The following is an 11,776-nucleotide window of genomic DNA, read 5'->3' as shown; positions in this document are numbered from 1 at the left end:
AGCTCGGTGCTTCAAACGAGTGCGGAAAAGATTGCATTGGTAATCTTTTTGGATGCTTCTTGAGGTAGCTTTTGTTATCTCTTTGGCCCTGTTTGGTTACAAAAAGTCTCTAGGCTACTTTTAGTTCTTGGGCTAAAATGTTTAGTCCCTATGGACTAGAGGGACTAAAGGACATTAAATGAAGTGAACAAAGTACTATACTACCCCTATTCTGCATGTATGCAGCCAGTCATAATGGAGATAGATGAGGGGGGACCACAGGGGTAGGATGGAATTGTAGGTTAAAAGTCTCAAAAAGCTTCTCAGGAGGGACTTCTCATTCTTTAGCCCCTAACCTACTTTTAGCTCCAAAAAATCCCTTCTTTTTGGTTATTTAGCCCTATACAAAAGTCTCATGAACCAAACAGGGTCTAAGAGTAGTGTGCTTTTTTTTATGCACCAACCATTTAAATACAAAAGCTATAATATCTGAATTCATGGGCACATTCACTCACACCCTACACCAAGGCTGCATCCACATCATCCACATCGTAGAAAACCTAAGGTGCCATTATGACATATTAAATTTGCTGATATAGCAGAAGAGTGAAGGAGGAGTGTCATGGGATGTGAGATGAGTGTCATCACCGTGACACTCTTTCGGCTCGATTACCTAGTTCACTGTCTTGATAAATGTGCAATGAAACTCCCCACTGAGACTGGGCAAATACGAAACCCAAGCCGGCAGTGCTCGAGGCTTAGAAAATGGAAAATATAAACCTTGATGAATATACACATAAGGGTTTTAAAGGGGAGTATTTTTTAGGATGGATTTGTAAAGGAAATTATGTTTACAAAATCTTATGTCAGTTACTCAGTTTGATCGACACCCTTAACTTCATAGATGGTCGTGTGAACAAATTCCCCTGCTGTACTGTACGGTGCACTTGGGGTCACTGACATGAGAAACCTCTGGTATTTCACCAGACATTGTATCAATGACCAAGTACCATAACTTGATGGCACCAGTTTTCTATTTACATATTTTCAGTGTGTCTTAGCATATGGTGACAAGGACGCACGCCTCATAGCCAAATTTGTTGAGGACTTTTGCGGTGCACAACACGATCATATACTACTTTTGTGTTTTGTCCGTGTGCCGCAAAACTTGCTTCTATGGGCGTTGCGGAAAGCGTCCGCCGGGAGACGGTACCCTGGCGTTGCCGGGAACAGAAGCCACGGTCACACCCAACACCAACAGCAGCAAACACAACCGGCACTAGCTCAGCTTGCTCTCTCCGTCAGCGTCACAAGTTAGGCCTGAACCTGTCTCTGATTTTGCTGCAACTTGGGGAAGGGAGGCGCCCCTACGCATGCCCCAAAGGCCAGCCGGCTCACCATGTAGCTCGCGTGAAAGCGCGCTCCCTTGGACCGCCAATAATGCAGAGACTCGGATCAACAACAGACTCCTTTTAACAAAGACAAGCTGCAAAGCCATGACGTTACCTGTCACTCGTCAAGAACCAGCTGCGGGCGAGCCTTGTAGCTTGCACAAGACAACGTGGAAAGGTTCAAGGATCACATCTAATTTAGCCAAAAAATAAATAAATAAAGAGGTGTCCAGCCGAGCTCAAGAGAAAAAGAATTAGCGGAAACCAAGTGTGCTGATGATTGTAGGTCACATGACTCGTACATCGGATTCGCAGAAGTCCAGATTATAAGGGCACTGTGGCCATGGAAATATGAAGGATAATACTATGGGCTTGGCTAGTTCAACCTTTGGATCGACCAAAATGTGTGAACTATATATACTAACAATAAATACCAAAATCTGGCCAAGAATTGGTGAGAGGAACAAGAATAACTTCATGGAAAGCTCGTGCTAGCTCTCATCCAGACACCACACACGATATTTTGATGGCCCGTGCTCTAATCTACGCTTATCTAGCAAGACAAGTTTCCCTTGGCTCTAACTGACCGTCACCATTGACAATCAAGCATTATTTTTCAGCAACAGCTGTTACCTCCCCTTGCAAGCTTTGAGCCTAACCTGCACAACGTCAAAACAGAAGTCAATAAATATTCACAATCCAGGTCCATGAAATGCAAATTGTATTGAAATGGAGACTCATATAATAACTACATCTTCTCAGCAGTGAAAAACTTACTAAGTACTAATGTTCCAGTGTACAACATCACATTGGATCAGGGCGTCTGACTCCAGCAACTTTGTCCCACTCATCCGGGGAGAGCATGTCAGCCATGTATTTTTCCTGACCGCGCCAGAGGATCTGACAATCACACAACTTTAAGAATCTACTCATTTGGACAGACCAAGAGTCTGTATGTAGGGTTTTAGTACATACCATTGTTTAAAAGTCGTCGCCTAGGCGTCGCCTAGGCGTCGCCTAGTCGTCCGGTCGCCCTCCAGGTACTGGGCGTCACGCTCGACTTACCAATCCGAGGTATGGCGTCCGACTTAGGTAGTTTGGCGTCGCCTAGGCGCTATATGGCGACTTTGGACGCCTCACGGGTAGAAGACGACGCCATATCGCAGCGCGGGAGGAGCGCGCGGGAAAGCGCGACCCGCGCGGGGAGGAGCGCGCGGGAACGCGCGACCCGCGCGGGGAGACGCACGCGCGGAAGGATGACCCACGCTGGGGAAGGGCGAGAGCTGAGATTCAGATAGGGAAAGAAGAGAAAAGGGAGAGAGGGCGGCGGCGCACCTGAAGGTTGGCGGCGGCGGACAGCCTCCGTCTAGCCTTTCCCTCCCCTTCTTCTCCGACTCCGGCGGATCTTCTGCCGGTCCTTTCCTTCCTCTTCTCCGCTTCCTCACCAGCAGCTTCCACCAAGGAGCCCAGGAATCCTCTCTTTGCTCTAGTCTCACGCGCTCGACACCCGCGCTCGCCGCCGCCGCTCTCACGCGCCTGGGCGCCGCTTCGCCCTCCCCCTCGGTCTCCGCTCTTGCCTCCCCGGCGCGCTCGCCGCCGACTCTGCCGCTCTCGCATCCCCCTCCGCTCTGCAATAAGCTGGACCTCCTCAAGTCGCTGAACCTCCGGCCATCGAGCGCCACGAACAGCAGATCTGCCATTCACGTGGTCCTCCAGCGTCGGTGAGCCCTCAAATGAGTCCCCCTTCTCCCCCTCTCTCTTTTCCCCACCTCGCCATGCCCTCGGTCTGTCTGCTATGGACGCTAGGTCCTCAAGGTACCAAAAGGCCAAGTTCAGGCTTGAGTGCAGTCCATTCTAGCAGCTCAAACGATGGTGCTTTAGTCTGTACTCTCTGCCTCTGTTATTATATATTGTTGCTTTCTGCTTTGCTTTGTTTACTAATTGCGATGCCACTGCTTTGCTTTGTTTACAACTTGGTGCTATACTGCTATGCCCATTGCTCAACTATTTGTGCCCTGTAGGCCTGTACATTGTGTTTAGTTTATTGATTGATCCATGGTGCTATGCTAATTTCTTATTCAATTTACTCTGTGCTTTGTGCTTTGGCTGTCTAGTGCTCTGAACTATGTGCTCAACTGCTCATCTGATTAAGTGATTAGTTTAATCTGGCCAATTCTATCTTGTCTGCTAGCTTGATCTTTTAATATGCACTGTTGTCCTCAACATATTTTAATTATGTCTATGGTGGTTGGCTCTTTTCATGTACTATCTAGCAACAAAAAATGGCAACTCCAGCTGCCTCTGTCAACCCTGCATATGATCCCAAGACTGATCCAGCCAGGAAGCCCAAAAGGTCCAAGGACCCAGGCTGGAAGTATGGATATTGGGCAGACCTTGGTAACCGAGATGAGGTGACATGTACCCTATGTGGCACAATGGTTCATGGGGGCATAAAAAGGCTGAAGCAACATCTAGCAGGTGGCTTTGGAGATTCAAAAATATGCAGCGAAACTACTACAGAGATTAGGGTGGAGATGACAAATTACTTGGAAAAACACAAGAGGCAAAGGCCAATGTACCTAGATGATGAGGAAGAGCAGGTAGAGGAGAATGGAGAAGCAGATGTGGTCGTGGTAGAGGCAAGTGCACCTGTGAATGAAGTTGAATCCCAGGCCTCTAAAGTGATGCCAAGTTCAGGGACAGCAGCAAAGAAAAGGCGTGCAGCCTATTCATTCAAGGCTGTAGCAGTGAGCAAAGGCAAGGAAAAGCCAAAGGGAAACAAGACAATTCTTGAGATGTTAAGAAAATCACCTGAAGAAATAGTCGATGGAAGGCGTAAAGGGTCTTACCAGCCCCCAATTCAGTCCAGCACTAAGACCAAGGAGCAACATCATTATGTGGATATGCAATGGGCCCTGTTTTTCTATGAGTGTGGCATACCATTCAATGCAGCAGCATCAAGACAATTTCAGGTGGCAGTTGAGGCAACAGCACAGTTTGGTTCAGGGTACAAGCCTCCTTCTCCATATCAGTTTGGGGAACCGTTGCTTAAAGATGCAGTGAAGTTGACAAGTACCATGAGGGAGGACCATGAGAGAGCATGGAAGCATTTTGGCTGCACTCTCATGTCAGATGGATGGACTGATAGGAGGGGACGACATTTGATTAACTTCCTTGTCAATAGCCCAGAGGGGACTTTCTTCTTAGAGTCTGTCGATGCATCAAGCGAGGCCCACGATGCATATATGCTTGCTGATTTGTTGGAGAAAAGAATTGAGGAGATTGGAAAGGAAAAGGTCGTTCAAGTTATCACTGATAATGGAGCTAACTACAAGGCAGCGGGTAAGCATCTAATGGAGAGAATTCCTTCACTGTTTTGGAGCCCATGTGCTGCACATTGTCTGGATCTTATGCTAGAAGATATAGGAGGGTTGAAGGAATTTAAGAAGCCCATAGCACGTGCAAGGCGTGTAACAACTTTCATCTATAGACATGGGAGAATCCTTAGTGCAATGAGAGAAAAGACAGGTGGGTCTGATCTTGTGAGACCTGCAGCCACAAGGTTTGCCACAGCTTTCCTCACTTTAAAAAGTTTGCACAAGCATAGAGATTCTTTGAAATCTCTTTTTGTCAGTGAAGCATGGACTGGGAATAAATTGGCAAAAACTAAAGCTGGTGAGGATGTGCATGACATTGTGCTCTCTACTGAGTTTTGGAACAAGGTTGAGGACTGCCTTAGAGCTTCAGCCCCTCTTCTCATTGTTCTTAGGGTGGTTGATGGTGATGAGAAGCCTGCCATGCCAGAGGTTGCAGCATTAATGAATCAAGCAAAAGATAGGATCAAACAAAGCTTTGCTATCCCAACTAAGAAAACATTGCTCAAGAAAATCATAGATATTATTGAGAAGCGTTGGGTGAAGCAAATGGACCATCCTTTGTATGGGGCTGCATTGTATTTGAACCCAGGAAAATTACATCCCCTCATAAGAGATGATGATGATGCCACTGTTGGGCAGCTAAGAGGTTGCTTCCTTGAAGTTCTTGGAAGAATGGTGGAAGATAGAGATACCCAAGACAAGATTGATGCTCAGTCTTTGGACTATGAAGCCCTTAGAGGAGAAGCATTCTCAAATATAAGAGCTAAGCAAAACCTTGAGAAAATGAGTCCTCGTAAGTCATGTTTTTACATGTAATTTCAGCAGCTTGCATAATAGTAAATTTATTGCAGCAAGTCCATTTCATTCATAATTCCTAATATATGATTATATTTGGTCATGTAGTTGATTGGTGGGCCTCATATGGTGGTCGTGCTATTGACCTTCAAAGGTTTGCTAGGCGCATTGTTAGCCTATGTGCTTCATCATCCGGCTGTGAGAGAAACTGGAGCACGTTCGAGTTTGTGAGTACCATTTCCCCTGCTCAGTTTTTGTTTAGTTTCAGCATGTTAACCATTCTCTTTATGTCTTCCCCCCTTTTCAGATCCACACCAAAAAAAGAAATAGGTTACTGCATAAGAGGTTGAATGATATTGTCTACATTTCCTACAATCGAAAGATGAAGACTAGGTTTCAAATAAGGCGGGAGAAGAAAGGGAAAAGCTTTGACCCTTTAGTCATTGAAGAGTTCGATTGGGATAATGAGTGGGCTGACTCGTCGTATGTACACCCTCAAGGTGCACGTGGGTGTGATGAAAATGACCTCACATGGGCTGCTGTTGATGAAGCTCTTGGTGCATCAAACTCACTTCGAGGACGCAATCTCCCAAGGAATGCAAGCAGGTGTGCAACAAATTCAAACCCAAGGTTGGATGAAGATGAATCAGGTTTAGGCAATGAAGAGGAAGAAGATGAAGACCCACATGATGATGCTTATGTGACAGATTCTGAGGATGCTCCTCCCGATGGTGGAGAAAGCATGGAAGGATTGCAAGCTGCAAATAACCATGATGAGTTTGATGATGGATATTGAGTTGGGGTTGTCTTTTGAGCTGGGGTTGGCTTTTGAGAGATGTTACTTATGCTGTATTTTTATGGACTGATGTATCTAAGTTATGCTACTTATGCTGCAAATTATCCCACTAGTATCTAAGTTTATGGACTGATGTATTGATGTTACTTATGCTGTATTTTTACCCATTATGCTACTTGTGAACTTGCCCATATACTACTATTGTGGATTGTGACCACATATTGCTAAATTTCTCTATTTTTTTAGCTTGGTGCTTGGGAGAATAAAAGAGATCACAAATCATCAGCAAGAACAAGGTACACTTGATCCATATTTACATAGCTAATTAATTGCATTATAACTTGTTTCTTACATTCATTATCACTCACAACATGTTGCAAGTACATGCTACATCAAGTAAGAGAAATTGGAAAGAAGAGAGCTGGAAAATTGGCACCAACAAGGTATGTTTCTGCTCTTTTCCTACATGCTAGGACATCTGTATGTCGTCGCCTCGCCGCGCACCTTAAGCGCCTAGTCGACTCAAAGGGCTGAGTCGCCGCGCTTCGCCTTACCGCCTTAAAAACATTGGTACATACAGCCAATAGGCAATTAGACGCTTGTCTTCTAATAGGGCAAAAAATTGAATCATGATTCTATATTATGCAAATGTGTAATGCTGCCTAAACAACAGCTACCAACTATCCGTCCACATTTCAGATATTCCAAGAACTAGAAGAATATGAAGGTTAGAGAAATAACTGACAGTGAAATAAGATTACCTTGTCAATGACCCCAAACTCCTTTGCCTTCAAGGAGTCCATGTAAAACGGTCCTCTCATTACCTTGTCTATTTTCTCTGGCGGCTGTTACAAAAAAAAAAGTCCCAACTGACAGAAACACACAGTAATACAGATACAGAATAGCATAAGAAATACACAACAAGCTATACATACATTTCCTGTATGCCTTGCTAAAAGTTTGACCAACGTGTTCCTGTTGTGCACGACCTACAAGAAGCAAATAAGAACATAAAGATTAGGTTAAGCAAATAAGAACATAAAGATTAGGTTATGATTAAAAAAACGTTTACATTTCACAAAGCTGTAAGTAATAAAAGTAATCATACGTAAATTGAATGTATGATCGTATGGGTACATACATGATTAGCATATACTAGAATAGGAAATAGCATTCAAGAATGCTAGCTAATAAGAAACAACAATCACAGCCCATACCTCCTTAGCTCGAATAACAACATCCGATGCTTGCATCATCCCATACGAAGGAATACGAGGTTGCTGAATCATAGCTGATATGCAACCATAATCTCAGAAAATAGCAGGAAATGACCAGCAAAAGAGATTATTTCTCAACAAACCCAACAGATGTGGAAGTGGACATGTTAATACCTTTGGCATGAGGGAACATATAGCGTTTGCCTTTCTTTCCGGCCGCAAGCACAAGACAAGCATGACCTGCTGCAGCTCCTATACAAAGTGTGTGGATCTATAAAGCAAAAAAAAAGTAACTTCATCAGGAGAGCTATATATAAAAAAATAGATAAAGTTTGAACAAAATTAAAACTGTAAATATTGTAAGCTCATTTACTACTAACACCCCATCCTAATCTTGCATTGATAAAAACAGCGATATGCCCAATTCAAATGTCATTTCCCAGTGCAAACCAAGGGTTTATGGGAAATGCAAGCCCACATGTATATGTGCATACATGGCTTATCTTGATCATCCATTCCTCCCCTCTCATATACACCCAACCCCTGATTTTTCACACCTACCACATGATTCTTTAAACCAACCCTCTGTGACACAAATTTTAAAGCAAAGTGAGTGGCCATGTGTGCACAGAGGCATGTGAAAAATTCGTGTTTTGTTGAACAAATAATGCATAGAGAAGAGTGAATTAGTTCATCTTTGCATGCTACCTACTAGACCACTACTAATCTCTACCAAACAAGACACGGTGAAACTCCAATATGGCATGCATGGTAAAACTTTCTTTAAAAGGTACTATGTCTATATGTTCTTCGCAGACAGTAAATATTTTCAAGGAGATTTTTAGTGCATGACAGTCTGTACCATATGATTCATATTGCACTAATGAGCTGCAGATAGTAAATGTATATCACCTCAGCTTTCATACGCATCATTGCATCGTAGATTGCAAAACCTTCACTCTCCATCCCGACCTGACAAATGTAGACAAGAACATTAAAGAACAATTCAACTATCATAACTCATTGAGACCTCATAGTTCATCCCATTTACATGAATAAGCTGTAGTGTACAGGTAGTTAACCACAACATTAGAGAGACTTGAGAGCAAGTCACCAACTTAACAATTTTGCTTACCGGTTCACCATCATCACGAGCTGTTCCTGTTGAGTTGATGTATATATAAACAGGTTCTTTACTATTCATCCATTCAAGGTACATCAACTGGGCAACAACAAGCTCAGTCACTGCTGGCACCAACTAGAAAGCAACACAAGAAGACAATCATGTGAGGTTATGGGATAGGATGAAAGAATTACCCATCCTACTCTTACAGCATAAACATATCACTTTGTTTCATACTGAAGAAGAATTGTCATAAACTTATAGTAGAATGAGTAGATGTACACTGAAAACAGAATTTGTCCGACCATCAAAATCAGAGACCTTTAGCAATTAATTTGTAAATAAGCAAGGTTCTTCTGCAGTATTGACAAAACACTGGACATGCTTATCGGATGTGAACTAGAACTGAGCTAAAAGTGACAATAGACAAATGGCATCATTTTTGTCAAAGTATCAAACTGAAGGTATGTGCCCAATATCCCAATGTGAACTATGTGAAGTAAATGTTTCCTTGTACGAGTTACTAGTCACAACAATATGGTAGAAATATGCTAAAAGCAATATGTACTCAGATATCAGAAGTATCCACTCTGGTGAATTAAGCACAGGTGAAAAATAGTGATAAGCATATGTTAGACATGTGGTCGGCTGGTCGCTATCTTATCCACACCACTGATTCATGTGTTGAAATGTGTGCCAGGAGGGTTGGCTAAGGTAGCACATAATCACAGATCTCAATTCATCAGCCAAAGTTTGACAAGAAAATGTATACGGTATGACTGAGGAGTTGGGCTTGCCAAAACTTTTGGTAGCCATTGCCAACAATTCAAATAGGTGCCAACTGCCAAACTTCTTGGGGCTTGACCAATTTTGGTAGGGTTGGTTTCAACACAAACCAAACAACCGCGGCCTTTTAGTGGCAGTGGCAAGTAAACTATCATAAAGGTTTCTTAGCATGCTACCAGATTTATGCTGGTACCAATCTGAACCTTAGACATCTAATTAAGTAAGATGAACAACCCTTAACAGATGACATCTTGTTGTAATACAAAATCATGGTACAGAATGAGAAAACACTGTTGATAATTACTAGTGACCAGCTTTGCCCATGGCACCGCACTTTCCCTTGTTTATATCATTATATGTTGAGTGCGGAATGAGGTAAAGTTGAAACCTACAGCTCAGAATTTGGCATTGAGTCGGATTGTTTATCCAGTCTAATAGAGCTCCGCAGAGTTTGTTGCCTTTGGAAGCAGCAGATGCAAGAATGAAATGATATGAACAAAACGTTTCCTACTGAGAAGTGAGAACCGCGGCGCAAATTCATACCGGCATTCCAATATAAACAATTCGACCATGAAGAAGCAATGAAGGCAAATCTGGTGGAGGCCTTCTAGGTCTGTGTTGACTGTAAGAACTGCTAGAACGCTCCACCTGTCAATTACAAAGCATAGGTGAGAGATTATATAAGTAAATTGTGGCTTATAATTTACTGCAAACTCCAAAGATCAAGATGCATATAGCAAATATTGTGCATCACAACCATTTCAGAACCAAAAGGTACACATGAAAATACTAGTGGTAAGGTTCATACTGTATACAACACGATTGATATCTTCATATGGAGAAGTTTACACTTCTCAATAAGACCTTTTGGAACTATTGGCAAATACCCAACCTACTCGAATAAGTATTTTAGAATGTCAGGTGGTGCTGAAACATAGCTGAGCAAATAAGTATTTTGCTTCACACGTACGATTACAATCTTAAGAAAACAAGCAAAACAGACCGCTAAAGCATTCTTAATTTGCTTCTAGAATAAGTACTCGAACGAGCATCAGCGCCTCACACTCGAGCTATCGTTTACAGTTTGAAGAGACCTGAATCATACATCATATAACAGCAGCTTCGTGTCCCCAGCCCAAACAAGCGCGGAGCCCTCACCTGCGCGGGCGTGGCCATGAGCTTGGCGTTCTGGAAGATCTCGAGGAACGGCAGGTGGTCCTCGCCGCGGCGCTCGCCACCAGCGGCGGCCGCAAGGTCCTCCGGCGAGGCGGCCGCGAGGGTGGACAGGAAAGGGTCCCCCCTGGGGTTGAACAGCGGCGACGGAGCCGCCGCTGGCGCCGCCGCGCGTGCCACCAGAGCCGAGGACGCCGCCCCGCCCCGCGCCTGCCGGAGCAGGGGCAGCGGGAGGGAAGGAGACGAAGCCGCGTGGGCAGGGGACGGGGTGGGGAGGCGCAGCGAGAGGAAGGTGCACGTGGAGGCCATGGCGGCGGCGGTGTTCCGCCGCGGCGTGCGTGCGAGCGAGCGAGCTCGGGGGAGTGGGAGCGTGTCTGCGTGTGGATGGATAATTTGGTCGGCAGATGAGTCCGGTGGTGCCGTTTGTTTGTCGTGGGCTTTGGAGAGAGTGGGCCTCTTGGGCTTTACAAATATGATCTCAGCGGTGGCTTGGGGGCCCACGGGCAGGGGCTGGCGTGGGTTCGTCTCCTGTGTATATGCCCTGCTTCAAATCGTGACCGAGGGATGTGGATCGAACGGCTCAGGTACTTTTGGGGTGGACGGTAAACGAAATACCGTCCACCCCCGGTCTGCACATACCGTCCGCCCCCTTGCCATTGCCAGTGCCCGCGTCTGCAGAGCTGGGAGACGGCGTACGCGCGGGTGGCGCGGCGACCATGGCTGGCCCTCGCGCGGCCGCGGCACCTCCGCACCTACAGACACCGCAGCATCTGGGCGGCGACCGTCCGGTCGCGGTGCGCGGGCAGCCGCGGCCGCAGGCCCACGGCGTGCGCTCGGACGGAGTAGCGCGCGACGCGCGACGCGGTGACGGCGGCTCCGGCGTCTGGTCGTGCCGTGTTGGTAGCTACTTGGACGTAGAACAAGATAAGTCGAAGGCGGTAATGCTGGAGGAGCGCAAAGATGGCGGATTCCGGGACAGAGGCCGCCGAGCGGCGGCGGCGGCGCGCGTGTTCATGTGAAGACGACGTGAAGCTATCGGGAGTCGGGAGATTCACGCCGGTAGGCAACAAAGGAAGCGGAAGGTGTGCAGTGCATACTTTCGTCCATGATGATCGATTTGCATTTGATTATTTGAATTT

At 45.4% G+C, this 11,776-nt stretch overlaps 2 protein-coding genes across 2 annotated transcripts; one reads left to right on the top strand and one right to left on the bottom strand.

Moving 5' to 3' along the window:
• Positions 1-1,609: 1,609 nt before the first annotated feature.
• LOC120652394 (ATP-dependent Clp protease proteolytic subunit-related protein 3, chloroplastic-like) lies at positions 1,610-11,071 on the bottom strand. The gene is made up of 10 exons (XM_039930200.1): positions 10,623-11,071; positions 10,008-10,112; positions 8,691-8,813; positions 8,468-8,527; positions 7,730-7,826; positions 7,556-7,629; positions 7,274-7,327; positions 7,100-7,183; positions 2,148-2,270; positions 1,610-2,029 (listed from the first exon to the last, which is right to left on the bottom strand). The coding sequence occupies exons 1-9, from the start codon at positions 10,944-10,946 to the stop codon at positions 2,175-2,177; spliced, it is 1,017 nt and encodes a 338-aa protein (XP_039786134.1). The 5' UTR covers positions 10,947-11,071; the 3' UTR covers positions 1,610-2,029; positions 2,148-2,174.
• On the top strand, positions 2,558-6,484 carry LOC120652393. Its single transcript, XM_039930198.1, has 3 exons — positions 2,558-5,540; positions 5,651-5,769; positions 5,850-6,484. Exons 1-3 carry the CDS (start codon positions 3,653-3,655, stop codon positions 6,336-6,338), a joined length of 2,496 nt encoding a protein of 831 aa, XP_039786132.1. The 5' UTR covers positions 2,558-3,652; the 3' UTR covers positions 6,339-6,484.
• Positions 11,072-11,776: the final 705 nt, after the last annotated feature.

The sequence above is a fragment of the Panicum virgatum genome, chromosome 9K (genome assembly GCF_016808335.1).
Source record: "Panicum virgatum strain AP13 chromosome 9K, P.virgatum_v5, whole genome shotgun sequence".
NCBI classification, from domain to species: domain Eukaryota; kingdom Viridiplantae; phylum Streptophyta; class Magnoliopsida; order Poales; family Poaceae; genus Panicum; species Panicum virgatum.
Note: the sequence above shows the minus strand (reverse complement) of the source record. Positions and strands in the feature narration are given on the sequence as shown.